This window comes from Balaenoptera physalus (genome assembly GCF_965194825.1).
Source record: "Balaenoptera physalus genome assembly, chromosome: 18".
Lineage (NCBI taxonomy): Eukaryota > Metazoa > Chordata > Mammalia > Artiodactyla > Balaenopteridae > Balaenoptera > Balaenoptera physalus.
The window spans coordinates 74,645,559-74,668,429 of NC_138899.1; the positions used below are offsets into that span (position 1 = coordinate 74,645,559).

General features: G+C 35.8%; 1 protein-coding gene and 1 long non-coding RNA gene across 12 annotated transcripts in view; one reads left to right on the forward strand and one right to left on the reverse strand.

Moving 5' to 3' along the window:
* LOC309647882 overlaps positions 1 to 22,871 on the reverse strand; it is a 655,782-nt gene that overhangs the window by 156,415 nt on the left and 476,496 nt on the right. The window lies entirely within an intron of this gene.
* The window catches only part of KATNAL1 (katanin catalytic subunit A1 like 1), a 209,466-nt gene that overhangs the window by 43,449 nt on the left and 143,146 nt on the right, over positions 1 to 22,871 (forward strand). For all 11 annotated transcript variants that reach the window (XR_014256318.1, XR_014256319.1, XM_082435678.1 and 8 more), the window contains one exon: positions 14,168 to 14,336. Coding sequence is in view for 9 of the 11 variants with exons in the window: in XM_082435678.1 (XP_082291804.1) it covers positions 14,168 to 14,336 (169 nt within the window). In the remaining 2 variants the exon portion in view is untranslated. The remainder of the gene's footprint in view (positions 1 to 14,167; positions 14,337 to 22,871) is intronic.

Consider the following 22,871-nt stretch of genomic DNA (forward strand, 5'->3'; position numbering starts at 1 on the left):
CTGTCGAGATGATCGTATGATTTTTATCTTTTATTCTATTGATGTGGTGTATCATATTTATTGATTTGTATATGTTGAATCACCCTGGCATCCCAAGGATAAATCCCACTTGGTCATGTTGTATTTGAATTTGGTTTGCTAATATTGAATTTGGTTTGCTAATATTCTGTTGAGAATTTTTGCCTCTGTATTCATTGAGGATATTGATTTATAGTTTTCTATAGACCAGTAGAATTTGGTTGAATTTGGTTTGCTGATATTCTGTTGAGAATTTTTGCCTCTGTATTCATCGAGGATATTGGTCTATAGTTTTCTTTTCTCATCGTGTCCTTATCTGGCTTTGGTATCAGAGTAATGCTGGCTTCATAAAATGAGTTTGGAAGTGTTTCCTCTTCCTCAGTTTTTTGGAAGAGTTCAAGGAGGATTGGCATTAATTCTTTTTTAAATGTTTGGTAGAATTCGCCAGTGAAGCCATCTGGTCCTGGGAATAACTTTCAGTATAGGAAGTACCTGTTCGTAATTGCTAGAGCACCATGATGTATTTCAGAAAGCAGTGGCCACAGATAATAACTCTAATATCTAATATCTGTGGCTCCGACTGAATAGAAAGTGTGGCTGGCATTTTCCCATTGATGAACACTTTCCTGAAAACTTCTCCTCATTAGAGGAGTGCAATTATTTCTTTTTCTTTGGCCTCCTTTAACTGCCCATAGCACAGATCTGACTTATTTTTATACTTGTGTTTTAATCGTTATTCTCAATGAAAGTGAAAGATGAATGGACCAGAATATGTTTCTCCAAACCTCCTTCCTCCATACTAGATTTTAAAAAAAGTTTCCCTTGTGTGTAACCATTGTGTGTATTTTTTGTTTTTCTCTGTGGATCAGAAATCCTTAATAAAAGCAAATCTAAGATTGTATATTGCCTGGGGAAAAAAAGATTCCCATTTCCACATATATCACCAACAACAGTGGAAAAACACCCAACAACTCCACGAGGTTCTACTAGTGAAGGAATTCTGTTTAATACCTTGAGTAGTATCATGGGATTAGCAGTTTTAAACTTTAAGAATAAAATCTTTACATAAGCAAATCCACATATCCTTCACCAAGTAATAACATCATAGTGATACCTATGTAAGGCAGATGTTAATGAAGTAAACTTTACACAGGTTTGTAGCACAGAATGTGTGCATGAGCTGATAGAATAAGCAAATATTAAGATTGTAAGTTTAGGGTTAAAAGTTATGGGAGGTTAAAATTGTATAATTTTTTCCTCTTATAATTTTGTTTCTTCTACAGGTCGTATAAAACAAAAGTACTAAAATTTCCACCTAGAGATAGTGAAAAGTGGATATAGTCCTTAGATATTCTTGGTGTAATAGGAAGACAATTGACTGGAGCCCACGAGATCTGAGTTTGAATTCTACTTCTGACACCTCTTTGCTTTATGACCTTGTGCAAGTTATTTAACCTCTAAACATTAGCTTCACTGTCTGTAAAATGGGGGTGTCTACCTCATGGAATTAATTAAGAAAATTTAATGTTTAGGACAGTAACTGGCATGTAATAAGTAAAGTGAATGATCAACTCTGAAATGAAAGACTACAGCGTTCTTTCAGATAAATAGGAAGAGACTAACAGAATTTTAAAAATGACATAGCCTCATTTGTAAAATTCCTTAAGGAATTTTTTTTCCTTCCTGTACATTCTATATAAATCCTTAGTTTTCTGAAACATTTTGAATAACTCTGGCAGAGAGAATATGGTTTTTTAAATGTTCAAGTCTCATGAAGTGGGCAGTCATTTTTAGGAAAAGCATGATAACTAGTTATCGGTCAATTTATGTTTTACAAGCACTATCTTATTTAAACCTACAGTGATCCTCTGAAGTAGCTACTTGTATTGTGTACCCATATTACTATTGCTGATCTATTGTTATGAATACATCATATGAAGCTGTCATTTACAGCTGAGGAAATTGAAGCTTACAAAGTTTGTTATTTTCCCAAAGTCATCTGAACAAGAAAGTGGTAGAGCCAGGATTTGAACCCAGATCTCCTCACTTCAGGAGTCTTATTTATATCCACTCTGCCATGTTACTTTGCTGCACATACTTGGTAGTATCTGTGGGTCTATTTTGATATTTATCTATATATCCTAATATATATAGTTCTATTAACCACTTGATTAAATTCTTACTAGAGGTGGTAGGAGAATAAAGAAGCTGAAAATGCTCGATGAAATAAATAATGTAATTTAAAAAATTTCTCTTTGAGAATACCACACTGAAATTGCAGTGTAGGCCAGTCGGAAAGTATAATTTACCTTGTTTTGTACAAAATGTTTCCGGGACGCATCTGTTGGGTTTATTGTTAGCCACTAATTTGGTAGCCCTGCTTGTGGGTCTGTCCTTTTCACCTCATGGACTTTAACACAAAACTTCTCCTCTCTCCCTGTTATGGCACAGTGAGGTAATGTCCATTACCACTGGTGGTTTTCGGTGGTGGTTTGCCACATTGTTCGAAGTTATACCTTATATGTCATGTGTCCTCTGGGTTTAATCATGATCCTGTTTACCGGCAGCTGCTTGGATAAATCAGAACAACCTTTTAAAGTGAATTAGATTTATTGCCTTAAGTATGAGGAAATTGAGCTACAAAAGTAGGATTATAATGGGAGGTTCTGGCAATATGAGAATTAAACTCCATAGAGATGAAGCCACCAGATCATTCTTAGTGTCCTAAGTTAAAAGGAGATACCTTAATACAAGATATGTATTAATTAAATTATTTTATAATATTTTCCATGTAAGTTTATTAAGCACATTCTCTTTAATGAGGCCATTTAAAAATGATCTCTCCTGGTGAGACCTGAGGCCATGAAGCTAAGATTTTCTGCATTAGAACAGTATTTGACATAGATTATATTCAATAAAGTATTCTTTATTCAACTTAAAAAGTAAATGTGTTAGGTCTTTTAAAGTTACATCTTTTGGGAGATATGGCAGTAGCAACAGGATACACAAGCCTGAAAATAATCATTTGGCTTATTCCATACAGGTTGAAAAAGAGAACTCTGATAGGCTCTCTAACGTTATTTCATCTGGAACCAAGGGAAATGGCATAGAGTGTTTCTGTATACAGATAGATAGGATGATTGATTTTTATCAAATTTGTGCTATTCTGTAGCATTTCAGCAAAGAGGAAATTCTTGTTGACTTGGTATTAAAATTGTTGCTTTATGTTTTCTTTGGGTACCCTAATAGATTAAGTAACTGCTCGCATATTAAATCCTAGTTTGCACTGGAAAAAGATCAGTTAAAGCCAAGGTCAAGTACCGATAGATAGTAAACTGCCGTCTCATCCTTACTGGTATCTCGCCCAGGCTCTGGGAAATTTTCCTGGGATTGGGAGGTAGGAGAGCAAGCTTTTGTATCAGTTCCACCACTAATTGAGTGGTCCTCCAAGTTAATTTCACTTCTCTGTGCCTCATTTTTCACCTCTGTAAAATGTACATCATGATGAGATTGTTTTGTAAAATTGTTTTCAAGTCTTAGGAAGAAAAACACTACTTTTGCTCTATCCAGCGTATATTTTATGAGCATTCATCATATACTCAACTTTATTTTTTGGCCCTGTGGAAAGTATAAAGGTGATTTAAAAAAACAGCACAGACCTTGGCCTCAAGAAACCATCAGAAGAATAACCCAGACATTCTGGAAAGCTTCACCTAGGATGCTGGCACCTATTGTATACCAAGTACTATGCTGGGTGCCAGTACTATGGTGGGGTTACGGTGGGATGCAGAAACAGACACAGTCCCTGCCTTCCTGAGCTTACAGTCTTGTAAAATGGGTGTGAGAGCCATTACTGAGGTAGAATGGACTGGATTTGGTGATTAATGAGATAAGAGAATGAGAGAATTGGAGCAGGTAATTAAATGTCTAGATGAAGCTGTTGAATAGGAATTGGAAATGAGAACCAGAGTTTAAGAGAGATTGGGATTAGTAGCAGTTACTTAGGAATCATCAGCAAGTATGGAATTTTAAGAAAGAAATTTTAAGGTCATTCTTCATATGGTAGAGTAGGTTATTGCTGAGTATGATTGGCAGGTTGAGATTATACTCATTTCTAACCATTCTGGAGTCATATTCTCTTCCACAGTTCTGTTTCTGGAGTGTGGGATCGACTCTATATTTAGACTATGGGAAGAATTAGGTAGCAGTGCTGATTAACCAATAATCATTGACATTTATTGAGTTTTTAAGTGTGAACCAGGTACTATGCTAATAAACTCTCTACATGGCTTTTTTCTTAATCTTCACAACCACCCTCTAAAATAGGTACTATTAATATCATCCCTATTTTTTTTTAGAAGAAATTGAAGCTTAAAGATTCTAAGCAACTTTATCAAATGCTGCATGTAGGTTAAGTAAGATAAGGATTGAGAATTGGATTGGATTTAGCAACATGGAGCTCACTGGTGACCGTGATGCGTGGTTTGGGTGGAATGGTGGAGAATAATGGAGTGGGTTCAGATAATGGGGAGAGAGGAATTGAAAACAATGAACGCGTACAGTTCTTTCAGCGAGTCTTGTTGAAGAGGGGAGCATAGAAGTTGAGTGGTAGTTGGGGAAGTGGAATCAAAATTTGTTGTTGTTTCAGAGACTTTTGTATGCTGATGAGAATGCTGCAGCAGAAAGGGGAAGATTGACAATGCCTGGGAGAAAGAGGCACTACTGGAGCGATGTCCCTGAGTAGGCAAGAGGAGGCAGAATCCAGTGTACAGCTGGAGCGGGGCAGGATAGCTGATTCAGAGTAGCCGGAGGGAAGGCAGTTAGTTAGAAAGGCTGTGGACGCAGAGAAGTGGGCAGATGCGGAGGTGAGCGCTTGTGGAAGTTCTCTCCTGATTATTTCGATGAGGGAAGAAGAGCAAGCAAGATCATCTGAGAGTGACGGCAGGGGTGCAGGTGTTTTCCAGGGTTTAAATTCTCACCTAAAGTGTCCCAAGAGGGGACATCCATTCCATTTGGCTATTTTATTTCTTTTATGTAAGTTTTCTAGGAAGCATTTGTCTTATTTTGTAGAACTCAGTAGTCATTCATTTGAAATCTTTATTTTGGAATTCTAGGTATTTATTACAATGAGTGCCTAAAAACTTGGTATTTCTATCGTTTTTTTTTATGTTACAGAAAAGACAACTGAAAGATAGAAATTTTAATTCATTAGAGATAAACTAAGGAATGGGAACAAGATAGTGGTAAGTCAGAATGAAATCATAACACATCAGTTTTGTTTTTCTTGAAAGAAATCTTTGCCTTGCTGCGCTTTACCACTGTTTTCTCCCTTCTTCTTTCCTCTGGCAAACTGCTGTGATGTGTACTCTCCCTGTGTTGCCTTTCACTGCTTCTCTTTCCTTAATGAGTAGAAATCCTGGATCTCTATTCATTGCAGTATGGGACTGACTTCTTGAAGACCACTTCCTAATTTAAAATGGAATGCCAAATTCTCAAGAGTTAAGGTATTTAACTTTTGTAACAGTTGATAGTATTTACCATCTTTCTTCTTTGGAATGCTCCTCTTCTTTTGGCTTCTGTTACACTGTATTTTCCTTCCTCTTTTTTTTTTTTTCTAACTGTGGCCCCTTCTTCTCTCATCTCCTCCTCTTGTTCCCTAGTGCTGTCCCCCTGCTCGTTCCATATTCACTTCAGCTCCTCATATCCAGCCCCACTCTCTCTATGCTTTGCAGATGACATTAGTGACAGGAGGACCGTGCCTTCTGCTTTGCATGCGCAGTCTAATTGTCGTTCGTAGATAACTTCTCTTTTCTCTCTCATTGTTTTTATGATTTTATTTTTTGTCTTGGTGTTAAATAGTTTCACTACAGATTATCTGAATATGGATTTATTTTTATTTAACCCTACTTAAGACTTGTGTTTCTTTTGTTTCAAATTCTTTTTTATGCTTTTAACCATTTTAAACATTCATTTTTATAGTTCATAACTGATAGTTCTATTATCAGAAGTTATTTGGAGCCTTATCTTTTTGGTTATTTCTGATGGCTCTTGTTTGTGGTAGAGTTGAGAATGTCCCTTCAAGGTTTGAGTCATTCTAACGTGTGGCTTGTTTAGGGGGATGTCACTCCTCAGAGGGTCTGTGTTGGGTTCAGCCAGGTGCCTTCAGGATGTCACCTGCCTGGACCACTTTTAGGTAAATTTCTTCACTTAAGGGAGTATAAAACTACATCCCAAATCACATGAGTGGAGGCCCTGGTTACTGTTTCTAGGGGAGCCTTGTACCTTACTCCACACATATAGAGCATAGGCTCAGATGGACAGACGGACTTGTTTCTTCCATGTGCATGCTTAAAGTGTGCCGTTTGAGAGTCCTGGCTTCACTTGCCCGTCTCAGTCCAGCTTTGACATTTGTAGGCCTCAGGCCTTGGCTCAGGCCTCACTTTGTGCTCATTAAATCTCAAGCCCTTAGGTGGCTGAGACCTGGAAACCCTCAAGGACTGCCATGCCGTCAGCTGTATTTTATTTATTTTTTGGCTGTTAGGTATTTCTCTTATCTTCTGGTAAGATCACCTGTGTATAAACAGGATATTTGTTACATTTTATCCAGAATTTTTTTTTTAAATGTTACAGAAAAGAAAACTGAAAGGTAGAAAATTCAGTTCATTAGAGAGAAACTGTATCTATATATTTATCATAAGTTCTTGAGGGTCTTATCCTCCAGTTTGTTATTTTTGAGGACTTTTATTTATAGTTTAGTTGGGAACTCTTCTTCAGCGAGGCTTTAGTTGCAGGATTTATATGTGGATAGAAAGGGATGTCCAATATAATACATAAAATATGTATATATTTTTAGCTAAACTATAAGCTTCTTGAATGCATGGACTATATCATATTTTTTTGTATTCCAGTCTTTTGAAAATCAGTAGAATATTTTCAGAACTTGACTATAAACTAGACAAAGAACTATGAGATATTTAAAGTTCAATGATAGTATTTTAATATAATCTGTAAAAGTTGTGTAGTCCCTATATTCTGAAAGAATGCCACTGTCCATCTAGTTTTAAGATCTTTAGAGTTAGACATAAGATAAATTAAATATTTTAAGTTTTTCAAGTTCAGAGGTCTTTAGAGTTAAATGGAAAAGGCAAGGGCCTATCTTTAGAACCAAAGAAGAGCAAGGTAAAATTAAATAATCAGCCTGCCTGGGAGTAGTGGCATTCTACCATTAGACGAAATAATTAGTAATGTTATCGTCCCCTTCCCCTACCTTAGAAGTGATAGAATGACTAGCTTAGCAACTTTAAATAAGGATTAGTATGTCCCATCAGAGTCTCTGACAAGACTCTCACCCCTGTTCTTGCTGAAATACCTAGTTGTGGGTAACATCAAAATGCTAAGAGGGCAGCCCCCGTGATATTAAATGGGACTGTATAATATTTGGTGTGAGAAGTATGTCTGCAGCTCCAGATCTCATGCCAGCTGAAATTTTTGGCTAAATATTACCTTGGTTAACTTGGATAGTTGTCTTCTGTAGTGGGTAAGCATCTTTCAACTCCAGTGACATTTAGAATTAAGAATAGAAATGTCTAAGAGACTCAAAACTGTAATAGTAGTATTTTTTGTTAAGGGATATGTACATATTTATTTATTATTTTTATGTACTTGTAATTTAAGACAATGTGGCTAATGAGGGTGATAAGCATGCAATTCCAATTTTAAGTGTAGTATGGAATAATTTAGATCTGTGATTTTACATGAAAACTTATGTTAAGTACTTTTGGGGAACATTTAGAAGAAATTAGGCTTACCTCATTTATAAGTTTAACTTACTAAGTTTATGAAAGTATTTATATGTAAGTTATGCTTTGTTAAGTAAGACAATTGAAGAACTAAGAAGGAAATAAAATATATTACATTTATAAACATATGTTAAAAATTTTAGTGGCATTTAATTAGCCAGGTTTGTAAATGGCATCAAGCATTATTCAAAAGCCTCTTAAGTGACTCCTAAAATCTGCTACTCTTGTACACAGAAAAAGATGTGTAAGTGAATCTAAAAGCTTTAAGGACTAACTGAATTTTTGCAGTTTTAACTTTAATAAATTGAACATTTAAAAAATCAAAGTAAACCTTTGAAGAGATTTTTTGCACAAAAAGTAGCCTTGAGGATATAAAACAACTCGTATCGGCATGGCTTGTAGTACTCCATGTGTTTCTGAGTGTGATTGATTTGCTTGTTAGATAGTGAGGGACGACTTAACCCAGTATACAAAAAGCCCTTTATATTATGTAGCATAGTATCTTGCATTCATCAAAAGTTCAGATATTTGTTGAAAAATTAATATTTTGAACAGACTCTGGAGTATATCATACTAAAATATTTGTTTATAATTTTCTGATAGCAAATAACTAAAATTTCTAAAGTTCTTTTTAGAGCTAGAACTTATTAAAGGTTAAATTCTATGGAGTCACTTGATTTATGAAGAGGCACCACTGCAATTCAGTAGGGAAAGGTGGGTCTTGTCAGTAAGTGCTTCTGGGTTAATTGAATGTCCATGTGGTGAGGAAAATCTTGGCCCCTTACCTCACATCATATAGAAAAACTAATTTGAAATAGATAACCACCTAAAATGTAAAAAGGTAATAAAATAAAACTTCCAGAAGAAAACATGGAAGGGATATTATCATCTTCTTGGGGTAGCAAAGATTTATTAAACAGGACAATAAAGCATTAAAGATAAAAGATCAATAAGTCAGAATTCTAAAATTATGAACTTCTTTTCATCCAGAGATACACCATTAAGACAAGCCATATACTGGTAGAAAGGCAGTAAAAAAAAATGCAAGCCATATACTGGTAGAAGATGTTTGCAATGCATATGTATGACAAAGGACTTGTATCCAGAATATATAAAGAACAATGATCAATAAATCAATAAGAAAAAGTCAGGCAACCCAGTTGAAAAAAAAATGGACTAAAGACTGGAACAGATACTATACAAAAGAAGATATTCACATGGCTAATAAGCATCTTGTTGAAAAGGTGTTTAACATCTGTAGCCATTCAAGAAAGGCAAGGTAGAACCACAGTGAGACACCATTACACCCCCCCCCCCCAGAATGACTAGGGTGGGACATCTGGCACTCTCGTACATGGCTGATGGGAGTGTAGAATGACATCACTACTCTGGAAAACCGTTGGCTATATTTACTAAAGCTAACCTTATGTACACTTTATGATGCAGCTATTCTACTCCTGGGTACAGATCCCAAAGAAATGAATGCTTCTGTTTACCATGAGGATAATTCCCATATTCATAGAGGCTTTAATAATAAACCTCAAACAGAAAACAGCTCAGGTGTGCATTCACAGAATTGATAAGTTGTATATTTATGCAATAGAATACTCCACAGCAGTGAAGAAAGATAAACGGCTATATACAGGAACATGGATGAATTTCACAGGTAATGTTGAAAGAGTATGTACTATAGGATTCCATTTTATGAAACTAGAACAGGCAAACCTAATCTATGATAGTAAGGTCAAAATAGTGGTTACCTTTACCAGCTGATATTTACTAACAGAGACCATGAAAAAAACTTTCTGGGGTATTGGGAAATGCTCTTTGTTCTACTGGTGGTTATACAGTACCAAAATTTATTGAGTTGTATACCTAATATATGTACATTTTACTGAATATATGGTATACCTCAATGAAAAATAGATTTTAAAAATTCTGTTAAGTATTAATCATCCCCATTTACAGAGGAAGAATATGAGGCTTGTAGATGTTAAGTGATACGCTCATATAATCAGTAATTGGTGGACCTGGGAGTAGGAAGGCACCCAGGGTTTAGGATTCTAAAACTAATGCTGACTCCGGATCACCATGCTGTTCTTCTGTGAAGGGAGGAATAGTGTTTGCAACGTTTTTATGTCAACAGCCAGTATAGTTCCTGTGCTTATTAGATAAACATATATTTTCTGATTTGAAAAAATAGCAGTCATATATTTGATGAGAGTGGACATTAAAATTCTTAATCATTAATTTAAAATAAGTCCTCTAATTTCTGTTTAAGCTTTGTTTTCTTGCCTCCTGATTTCTTACCAAATAATTTCTCTTGGACTCAAAGTCTCATATATTGACTCCAAGTCCTTATAGTAAAAATATCAGTATGAACTACTTGGAACTCGTGTTTTTTTTCATTAGCTATGGAGAGGTATGTTTTCCTGTTTAATTCATATAGATTAATGTCATAGCAAAGTAAGATTATTTTTCTTCCTTTTCCAGAAGTTTCAGTAATTTGGTTTATGTTCTTGTGCATATATAAGACCTGTTCTAAATTTCTTATTCTTATACTAGAATTCTAACAATGTATGAACAAACAGATATAACCAAAGAATTTAGAATAATCATGAAACAGAAAGCTAGAAGAAACAGAAAGAGCTGAATAGATGGGAATCTTAAGAAGGTGCCTGTATAGCAATTGGAGAAAATTGTGATAGTATCTTTGACCCTGTTTCTAAATATGGTGTGGAATGAAGGCATCTTCAGAAGACGTCTCTTTCCCTTTGACTTCTGGAATCCTGGATGAGTGGTGCTGTCTGACAGACAGTTCTGTTTCTGTTGCACAATCTTTTATGGAGATTTGCCAGGCAGAAATACAGTAGGTTCAACTGAGGATGTGTACTCTGAGCCCACATCACTACCACATGTGTGTTTCTAGAACATGCCAAAAGCTTTGTAGCAACCCTATAATTTCATTTTTTTAGGTGCTCAAATAATTTAATTAGTGGTGTTGTTATATTCATCATATTTAAAGTTTATTAACTACCAAGTAGGTAATATGAATAATAAAATTTATGTAAGGAATAAGGAGTTATAATACAGTAGGATCTATGTACCCACCATGGAGTTTAAGAAAAAGAACATTAGCGTTACCTTGAAGGCCCCCTGTGGGCTCCTCTGCATCCTGTTCCCTTCCCTCCTCTTTCAGAGTTAGCCACTCTCCTGGATTTGGGGTCTATCATTCCTTTGCCTTTCTTTATACTTTTACCACATACATTTTAATCTCCACACAGTATCGTGTTTTGCTTAGAATCATACTGTATGTGTTCTTTGAACTTACTTTTTCACTCAACATTGTGGTCCTGAGTTTGATCTATTATTATTGCATGTGGCTGTAATTCATGTTCACGTGAATATAGTATCCCATTATGTGAACGTATAATAATTTATGCATCTATTCTGATACTGGACCTTTGGGTTGCTTCCATGTGTTTACTATTACAAGCAGTGCTGTAAGAACATTTACATATCATATTGATATTTAATATGGTTTAGAAAGGGAGTATTGGCTTTTGGAGGAAGTCAGGCTTATTTGCATGTGAATGGGTAAGGCATCTTTCTTCCCATTCCTGCGGGGAAATATCCTCCAATAGGAGAACTGAGCTCAGTGTAGACATGCTACTCTTTTATCTGCAGGTTTCCAGTCATTCTCTGTATTTGGAATGCTGTAAGCTAGCAGGGTGTCAGCCTGTGTTTGCCCATTGGGGCAGAGGCTGACGGTGCTGTGCAACCCTACTAATACAGTCTCTTTTTCAAAAGAGGCCAGTAAAGAAGCCCTGAGACTTACTTTTTACAGCCTGGAAGCTGTCACTGAGTCCTTAAACTGAAGCATGCCATTGGGCAGTGATGCCCTAATGGAGGAAGAAGTACAGAACAGAGTCAAGGATGTCCTTTGGGAAGCTGACAGAGTCTGTTTCGAATGTAATACCAAACTGCAGTGAGACGGAACTGAAGACCTGCAAAGCACAGGCACACTTTCTGTGAGACGTGGGACTTGCCACAAATGCCACATCTGGCCTCTTGAGCAGTTTCATTCAGACCGTTTATGAGCCCGTCAGAATATTGAGGGGCAGGACAAGGTCAGCAGCAGCAAACACTTGGAGTGCAGCCTGTGTATGAGCGTTGACATAATTCTCGCAGCACAGCTTTACTGAACTGGATGTGTGTGCAGGACTCCTCGGTGGGCGCTAAATAGCAAGCTGAGGTGGGAGAGCACAAGCTGAGGAGGCAGAAGAAGTGTTTCAAGGGTCCCTACAATTCACCCCTCCTCAGCGAGGCCACCGGGCAGCCTGGCGCGCAGCTGTAAAGGATGGGCTTGCTGTTTGTGAGCCAAAGCTTCGGGCTGGCTGTGCCTCCAGAAAGCAGGACCACAAACAATGACAGACTATTTAAATAGCAGGCGCAGCTGCTAACAGAAGGGCAGACTTGACGTGTGTTCTGTGTGGAAGAGATTGTCAGTCGCTTTTTATTGTCTTTGGCCAGGAATCCGATTCAGGAAAGACATTACACATACATACATACATACAGATATTATATATATATATAAAACAGTAAAGTTCTGCTCTACTACTGCACACCTCTTCATCAAAAGAAAACAGAAATTCATTCAAAAAACAATGGTTGCAATGAAATACTAGGAGTAGAGCAACATAACATTTTTAGTTTTTTATTCTTTACCAGTCTCATTACATTTTTACCTTATTGACAGAATACTTAAGACTAAGAATGCGCTAGAACCAAAAACATAATAATACCTTTAAATTTGAGAATGCCTTATAACTATTTCACTATACACGATTTTCAAGTTCCTTTCCTGTGGATTTCTTTCCCCTCAAGATTGCTTGTTCATCTTTGTCTCCTCCTAGGGCCTAGCACAGTAGAGGATATATACCTCCTAACAGGTGTGGGTGTTCAGTAAATAACTGTGTAACTGGATTGGACTCCAAGGATTCCGATGTCAGTGGATGGTAACCTAGTAGAAAGACATACACTTTTCACCAGCCTCTCTCATCCTCAGCACTTTCATGTAGCGGTCTAATTCCAGTAGTCTGAAGATGCTGCAATATGTTAACTATTTTTTAGTTAGGTTGAGTTTTCAACCTTCCTGGCTTTTCATCCATTTCCCTGTTTTGCTGAGTTCATTGAGTTATACACATGTGAAACCTTTTCTGATACCAGGAAGAGAAACTCCGTGATGAATTAGATGAATTAAAAGCATGAAGCTGGAAAAGGGATAAGAATAGATTTTGGCACATGGGTGGAAAAGGAACACACGTATGGGATGTGAAGGGCTGCAAATACAGGCAGAGCTGTAAAGAGAGCGAAGGTAGGAAAACAGAGGCAGAGACAGTTCAGGGAAGAAGAACTAAGAGCTTAGACACAAAGTGATGGAGTCTCCCCCAGCACCCAGAGAGAGGCAAATAAATACTGTTCTGAGAAGCCCCATGATTTCACTATTTGAAGAAGACATGTTTCACATTACATGAGACAAAATATGCCACTTTGTAAGCATAGTTATATTTATGTATTTATCAAAATTCTTTTTTAAAATTGCTGTATAATTGACATATATTACATTGGTTTCAGCTGTACAACATAATGATTCAATATTTGTGTATATTGCGAAATGATCACCACCATAAATAGAATTAACATCCTTTGCCACATATAGTTATCAAAATTCTTGATTCACATTTGGGGGCCTGTATAATTTGAATGATCCTGTGATTTTTGACACCCTCAAAGCATGAGTAATATTTTTACACATAAACTTTGCACATAAATTAAGAAGATTTCATTAAGCCCTGCTGTTTGTAATTTGATGAATGAAATGGTTTTTCCAACATGGAAGCAGAGAAAATCATTTTGGTTGTAAGGGATAAACTAGTAAGCTATGCAAATAAATATATTTTGAATTACTGTCCTTTCAGCTTTTAATAATTTTTTTTTAAAGTTACTTATTTGGCTTAGGACAGTAATGAATAAAGGAATTGATTTTCTGTTACACTATTAAGATTATTAGATGGGAATAGTCTGTATTGCCCTCTATTGGTGAATGTTATTTTTGACAAAATAATTGCTGTATGTGTCATTTATATGTATTTAATGTTTGTATCAACCAGTGTACTTTACAGAAAAGCACTTTAAAAACTGACCTAATAGTTGTGGCCATGAATTGGCAAAAGGGGGAAAAATTGACCTTACGGGCTTATTGATTTAATAGTTTTATTGACTAAGGTAGTATTGAAATACTTTTGCCTTTGATTAATTTTAATTTTATGTATTTATTTTTTTGTCAGACCTCCACCTCAGATAAGGCGTCCCAATCGAGAAGTAAGACCTCTGAGGAAAGAAATGCCAGGAGGAGGAGCCCGGGGACCTGTAGGCCGAGCACATCCTATATCAAAGAGTGAAAAACCCTCTACAAGTAGGGACAAGGATTGTAGAGCAAGAGGGAGAGATGACAAGGCAAGACTACCTCTTTGTAACCCACTCACTTTAAGCCTGTGACATTTGTTGCTTATTATACTTCTAGTGGGCTTTTCAGAGGACCCTGGTTTTGACATGGAAGAGATTTTTTTAAAAACTTTGAATCAAAAACCTATGCAGTCTTTGCATTTTGAAGGCCATTCTGCAATGTCAGTAACCTCAGAGGTGCATATATTTCTTAATACACACACACAGAAATTTTAAGTAAAATGGAGCTTTTTTTCTTTTTTTGAATTTCAAAATTGTATTAAATATCATCACAATTCTAATAATTAAAGATAAAAAATGACAAAATTAAATAGGAAATAATTTTGAATCTTAAATAGTAGTCCACATTTACTTAGAAGAGGATGAGGAGGAGGTAGTTTGAATTTTTTTTTTTCCCACCCCCCCCTGCAGTTTTCCCCCCTTGGTGTCCATACGTTTGTTCTCTACATCTGTGTCTCAACTTCTGCCCTGCAAACCGGTTCATGTGTACCATTTTTCTAGGTTCCACATACATGCGTTAATATACGATATTTGTTTTTCTCTTTCTGACTTACTTCACTCTGTATGACAGTCTCTAGATCCATCCACGTCTCAACAAATGACCTAATTTCATTCCTTTTTATGGCTGAGTAATATTCCATTGTATATATGTACCACATCTTCTTTATCCATTCATCTGTCATTGGACATTTAGGTTGTTCCATGTACTGGCTATTGTAAATAGTGCTGCAATGAACATTGGGGTACATGTGTCCTTTTGAATTTTGGTTATCTCTGGGTATATGCCCAGTAGTGGGATTGCTGGATCATATGGTAATTCTATTTTTAGTTTTTTAAGGAACCTCCATATTGTTCTCCATAGTGGCTGTATCAATTTACATTCCCACCAACAGTGCAAGAGGGTTCCCTTTTCTCCACACCCTCTCCAGCATTTGTTGTTTGTAGATTTTCTGATGATGCCCATTCTAACTGGTGTGAGGTGATACCTCATGGTAGTTTTGATTTGCATTTCTCTAATAATTAGTGATGTTGAGCAGCTTTTCATGTGCTTCTTGGCCATCTGTATGTCTTCTTTGGAGAAATGTCTATTTAGGTCTTCTGCCCATTTTTGGATTGGGTTGTTTGTTTCTTTAATATTGAGCTGCATGAGCTGTTTATATAATTTGGAGATTAATCCTTTGTCTGTTGATTTGTTTGCGAATATTTTCTCCCATTCTGAGGGTTGTCTTTTCATCTTGTTTATGGTTTACTTTGCTGAGCAAAAGCTTTTAAGTTTCATTAGGTCCCATTTGTTTATTTTTGTTTTTATTTCCATTACTCTAGGAGGTAGATCAAAAAAGATCTTGCTGTGATTTATGTCAAAGAGTGTTCTTCCTATGTTTTCCTCTAAGAGTTTTATAGTGTCCGGTCTTACATTTAGGTCTCAAATCCATTTTGAGTTTATTTTTGTGTATGGTGTTAGGGAGTGTTCTAATTTCATTCTTTTACATGTAGCTATCCAGTTTTCCCAGCACCACTTATTGAAGAGACTGTCTTTTCTCCATTGTATATCTTTGCCTCCTTTGTCATAGATTAGTTGACCATAGGTGTGTGGGTTTATCTCTGGGCTTTTTATCTTGTTGCATTGATCTCTGTTTCTGTTTTTGTGCCAGTACCATATTGTCTTGATTACTATAGCTTTGTAGTATAGTAGTCTGAAGTCAGGGAGTCTGATTCCTCCAGCTCCGTTTTCTTCCCTCAAGACTGCTTTGGCTATTCGGGGTCTTTTGTGTCTCCATACAAATTTTGAGATGATTTGTTCTAGTTCCGTTAAAAATGCCATTGGTAATTTGACAGGGATTGCATTGAATCTGTAGATTGCTTTGGGTAGTATAGTCATTTTCACAATATTGATTCTTCCAATCCAAGAACATGGTATACCTCTCCATCTGTTGGTATCATCTTTAATTTCTTTCATCAGTGTCTTATAGTTTTCTGCATACAGGTCTTTTGTGTCCCTAGGTAGGTTTATTCCTAGGTATTTTATTCTTTTTATTGCAATGGTAAATGGGAGTGTTTCCATAATGTCTCTTTCAGATTTTTCATCATTAGTGTAGAGGAATGCAAGAGATTTTTGTGCATTAATTTTTTATCCTGCAACTTTACCAAATTCATTGATTAGCTCTAGTAGTTTTCTGGTGGCATTTTTAGGATTCTCTATGTATAGTATCATGTAATCTGCAAACATTGACAGTTTTACTTCTTCTTTTCCAATTTGTATTCCTTTTATTTCTTTTTCTTCTCTGATTGCCATGGCTAGGACTTCCAAAACTATGTTGAATACTAGTGGTGAGAGTGGACATCCTTGTCTCATTCCTGATCTTAGAGGAAATGCTTTCAGTTTTTCACCATTGAGAATGATGTTTGCTGTGGGTTTGTCATATATGGTCTTTATTATGTTGAGGTAGGTTCCCTCTATGCCCATTTTCTGGAGAGTTTTTATCATAAATGGGTGTTGAATTTTGTCAAAAGCTTTTTCTGCATCTATTGAGGTGATCATATGGTTTTTATTCTTCAATTTGTTAATATGGTGTATCACATTGATTGATTTGCATATATTGAAGAACCCTTGCATCCCTGGGATAAATCCCACTTGATTGTGGTATATGATCCTTTTAATGTGTTGTTGGATTCTGTTTGCTAGTATTTTGTTGAGGATTTTTGCATCTATATTCATCAGTGATATTGGTCTGTAATTTTCTTTTTTTGTAGTATCTTTGTCTGGTTTTGGTATCAGGGTGATGGTGGCCTCGTAGAATGAGTTTGGGAGTGTTCCTTCCTCTGCAATTTTTTGGAAGAGTTTGAAAAGGATGGGTGTTAGCTCTTCTCTAAATGTTTGATAGAATTCACCTGTGAAGCCATCTGGTCCTGGACTTTTGTTTGTTGGAAGATTCTTAATCACAGTTTCAATTTCATTACTTGTGATTGGTCTGTTCATATTTTCTGTTTCTTCCTGGTTCAGTCTTGGAAGGTTATACCTTTCTAAGAATTTGTCCATTTCTTCCAGGTTGTCCATTTTATTGGCATAGGGTTGCTTGTAGTAGTCTCTTAGGATGCTTTGTATTTCTGCGGTGTCTGTTGTAACTTCTCCTTTTTCATTTCTGATTTTATTGATTTGAGTCCTCTCCCTCTTTTTCTTGATGAGTCTGGCTAATGGCTTATCAATTTTGTTTATCTTCTCAAAGAACCAGCTTTTAGTTTTATTGATCTTTGCTATTGTTTTCTTTGTTTCTATTTCATTTATTTCTGCTCTGATCTTTATGATTTCTTTCCTTCTGCTAACTTTGGGTTTTGTTTGTTCTTCTTTCTCTAGTTCCTTTAGGTGTAAGGTTAGATTGTTTATTTGAGATTTTTCTTGTTTCTTGAGGTAGGCTTGTATGACTATAAACTTCCCTCTTAGAACTGCTTTTGCTGCATCCCATAGGTTTTGGATCATCGTGTTTTCATTGTCATTTGTCTCTAGGTATATTTTGATTTCCTCTTTGATTTCTTAAGTGGTCTCTTGGTTATTTAGGAACGTATTGTTTAGCCTCCATGTGTATGTGTTTTTTACATTTTTTTCCCTGTAATTCATTTCTAATCTCATAGCGTTGTGGTCAGAAAAGATGCTTGATATGATTTCAGTTTTCTTAAATTTACTGAGGCTTGATTTGTGGCCCAAGATGTGATCTATCCTGGAGAATGTTCCATGCGCACTTGAGAAGAAAGTGTAATCTGCTGTTTTTGGATGGAATGTCCTATAAGTATCAATTAAATCTATCTGGTCTATTGTGTCATTTAAAGCTTCTGTTTCCTTATTTATTTTCATTTTGGATGATCTGTCCATTGGTGTAAGTGAGGTGTTAAAGTTCCCCACTATGATTGTGTTACTGTTGATTTCCTCTTTTATAGCTGCTAGCAGTTGCCTTATGTATTGAGGTGCTCCTATGTTGGGTGCATACATATTTATAATTGTTATATCTTCTTCTTGGAATGATCCCTTGATCATTATGTAGTGTCCTTCCTTGTCTTTTGTAACATTCTTTATTTTAAAGTCTATTTTATCTGATATGAGTATTGCTACTCCAGCTTTCTTTAGATTTCTATTTTCATGGAATATCTTTTTCCTTCCCCTCACTTTCAGTCTGTATGTGTCCCTAGGTCTGAAGTGGTCTCTTGTAGACAGCATATATATGGATCTTGTTTTTGTATCCATTCAGCAAGCCTGTGTCTTTTGGTTGGAGCATTTAATCCATTCACGTTTAAGGTAATTATCGATATGTATGTTCCTATGACCATTTTCTTAAATGTTTTGGGTTTGTTTTTGTAGGTCCTTTTCTTCTCTTGTGTTTCCCACTTTGAGAAGTTCCTTTAGCATTTGTTGTAGAGCTGGTTTGGTGGTGCTGAATTCTCTTAGCCTTTGCTTGTCTGTAAAGCTTTTGATTTCTCCATCGAATCTGAATGAGATCCTTGCCGGGTAGAGTAATCTTGGTTGTAGGTTCTTCCCTTTCATCCCTTTAAGTATATCATGCCACTCCCTTCTGGCTTGTAGACTTTCTGCTGAGAAATCAGCTCTTAACCTTATGGGAGTTCCCTTGTATGTTATTTGTCGTTTTTCCCTTGCTGCTTTCAATAATTTTTCTTTGTCTTTAATTTTTACCAATTTGATTACTATGTGTCTTGGCGTGTTTCTCCTTGGGTTTATCCTGTGTGGGACTCGCTGTGCTTCCTGGACTTGGGTGGCTATTTCCTTACCCATGTTGGGGAAGTTTTCGACTCTAATCTCTTCAAATATTTTCTCTGGTCCTTTCTCTCTCTCTTCTCCTTCTGGGACCCCTATAATGCGAACGTTGTTGCATTTAATGTTGTCCCAGAGGTCTCTTAGGCTGTCTTCATTTCTTTTCATTCTTTTTTCTTTATTCTGTTCTGCAACAGTGAATTCCACCATTCTGTCTTCCAGGTCACTTATCCGTTCTTCTGCCTCAGTTATTCTGCTATTGATTCCTTCTAGTGTAGTTTTCATTTCAGTTATTGTATTGGTCATCTCTGTTTGCTTGTTCTTTAATTCTTCTAGGTCTTTGTTAAACATTTCTTGCATCTTCTTGATCTTTGCCTCCATTCTTTTTCCGAGGTCCTGGATCATCTTCACTATCATTATTCTGAATTCTTTTTCTGGAAGGTTGCCTATCTCCACTTCATTTAGTTGTTTTTCTGAGGTTTTATCTTGTTCCTTCATCTGGTACATAGCCCTCTGCCTTTTCATTTTGTCTATCTTTCTGTGAATGTGCTTTTTGTTCCACAGGCTGCAGGATTGTAGTTCTTGCTCCTGCTGTCTGCCCTCTAAAATGGAGCTTTTTTTTGGCCAGATTTTAGTTCCCCGACCAGGGATCGAGCCCATGCCCCCTGCAGTGGAAGTGCAGAGTCCTAACCACTGGACCGCCAGGGAAGTCCTGAGCTTTTATAGAGATATTCAAAATAAAGTTTTAAAACTTAAAAAATATTTTAACTAGTATTCTGAATTAAAATGAAAACATAATTGTAGGGGAAAGATTTATAAGGAAGTTGATGTGTCTGCAGTGTTCACAGAATAAGATGATAGATATGCTTTACTATTGCTAAAATTTTTTAAACTTTGATTTATCTTTAAATTTTAGAGCAAAACAAGATTTTTTTTCTTAATGAGAAAATTTCCTTTGGTTAGGGTTCAGTATGTACATTTACTTTACCTGAGAAATTGATTGGTGAATAAACATAATACTGGGTAGAAATTCTGTGCTGTCCTTAAAATGGACTTTAGGAAAATGTGCTGAAAATAATTTTTCATAGTAAGGAGCCAGGATGACCTGACATTTCTCTTAGCCTTAATTTTAATGAAAAGACAAAAATAAATTTTTAGTGATAGCATTTCCTGTTTCCTTTCTGATGTCATAAGTGAATGAGGATGTTATTGAATTGCCACAAAGAAGTTTTATTTTCCTAGCTAAGGGTTCTATATGTCATCACATTTATGCCGTGATATTTATTGTGAAAATACAGCTTATAACTAATAGCAAGTGGTTATCCTTAAAAATTACATACTATATTTGAATATTTTTACTATATATGATTTCAGTCAGTGGTAAGGACTCTACACAGACCAACTTCCTACACCTTGTGGTTTTTTAGTCCATAATGGAATAAAACTGATGTTTTCTGAATATCTCTATTCATGAGATAGAGCCAAAGACATATTCTCTCTACCTCACTAGGACACTGAAAATGAATTAGATTTTTTTATGTTTGTAATTTGTTCGAGCTATTATGTCGTAAAACAGTAAGTGATTCCATTTCATATCCTTTTGGGATCAATGAGGGGTACTAATATATAAACAAATTTTCCTGCTGATGAAATTGAACTGGTTCTCCCCATTATCAAAAGCCACATAATGGATACTTAAAAATCTGTATCTTATATGTCATCTTTGTTTCTTCCTCTGTTCTTCATTTTTGTGTTGCTAACCTTGGTTTGCATTTTAGAGAATAAAGTAGTGACTGAAGTCCACCCATCACTCTGCTAGTAGCTTTTAGGTAAACTTTTAGAACCAGGTAAGGAACTTTCAGTCTTTATCTTAACTTCACATAACACAAGAGAAGAATCTTGGTCATGGTTTGTTGGATGCTTCCCTGCTAGGTACCATTTGGAGTGATTACACAATAATTTATGAAATAATCCCAAGTAGTAGGCAGTCATTTTATCCCCATTTTTACAAATGAAGAAACTGAGATAGAGCTAAAGTATCTTATGACCAAAGTCATAGAGTAAGGAATGGAGCTTTGTGAATCACAGATCTTTTTCTTCTTTATTTTAGTATTTTTCATATTGGTAGTATCCCTACCAAACTAGATTAAAAGTCTGGTTGGATTTGAAAAGAATTCCAGAAAAATTAAATAAATGTTGATTTTAAAATGTGATTCTTAAGCAAAGAACGAAACAACCAGGCAGCACTTGTTGAATGTCAGATAAATTTCTCTGGATATTGTAAATAGTCTTTTACTTAAAAAGTTCCAAATAATTTTCTAAATCTTAGTTGTTCTTCATTCACATGTAAGTACTCGGAATGTCACTGGAAAATAAGCCCTTTAATAAAAGAAAAAGAACAGTTGTTTGAAGATAAAAGAGACTTTCTGAGTCACTCTGGAAACAAAAGGGATTACAGTTAAAAAAAACCAACAAACTCATAGAAACTTCATTAGAATATGAAAGGTGTGCTTGGTTCAGTTATGATCATCGTAAGCACTCAGATATTCATTAGAACACTGGAGTCCTTAAACTCACTGGAAGCGGTGATAGAGTTTGAGGCAGTTTAGATGAAACTGACAGATGTCCATTGCCATTGAAAGCTAATTTGAAATCGAGTACTGAAGGGTCCTCAGTGTTGTTGGTTTTTTAAAATCAGTTTTGTGTGTTGCAACCAGCTTAAAAAAAAAAATGAAATAGACTAGAAAATTCAGACTGCATTGCCCATTATAAGGACAGTATTATTTTGAGAAAAAAATTTGTTATATAAGTATGTAAAAATTTAGTTATATATTTGTATACACTAGCTCATGATCTAAGATGAATGTATTACTTTGTGTCATGGTCAGAAGTTTGAAAGCTGCTTTTCTGCTCTAGCCACTTAACTTTATAGATGTTAAAAAAAGAGAGGACAGGAGAAATTACATGTTTTGCTTAAGACTCTCAGTATCTTTGGATTCTTAGTTTAGTCTTGTGAGCTGTATGAGGAAGCAGCTAGTAATAAAAGCAGTAGCAACAGGTCTCACTCTGCCTTGAGCATTCTTAACCTGTACCAGTCCTCCCTACAAATTCCTGTGGACTCAGTGTTATTTTCCCTGTACTGTGTATGAAGAAATTGAGACACTGAAGTTACAACTGCAAGTAGGTGGTGGAACTAGGATTTGAACTCTGATAACCTGAGCTTTTAACCATTATGCTATGCAGCCTCTTATTTGAAAATGCTTGCTGTCTTATTTTAATGTATCACAAATATCTATTTGTTTTAAGAGTACCAGTTCACTTTCTGAGAGTGATTAAATCTTTTTCTTCTTTTTTTTTTTTAAACTGCTAACAGGCTTCAAGTTAGGTCCAATCTTAAAAATGCTATTTTTCAATAAATAACAGTCACTGTGTATAGTGATCTGTTATTCAAGCCTTACAGTTTTTTCCCTTGAGGTACAGAGTCATCATGAGGCCAGTTTGTTACGCCATTTACTTAATGTACCTTTATTAAGTGCATACTTTGTGTTAGTCATACTTCTAGGTACTAGGAAGGCAAACTTTAATATGTGACTCCTGGCCTCAAGTTGATTGTTATTGATGAGAGGGAATCAGATGAATAAATTAACCTTTACAGCCATATTTTTGAGTCTTATTTGAATGTACCTGAGAAAAATGGTTATTTTTATTTTACTCTCTAAGTCTAGAGTCAGTGTAGAAATATACATAGAAATAGCAAATGCATTTTTTAA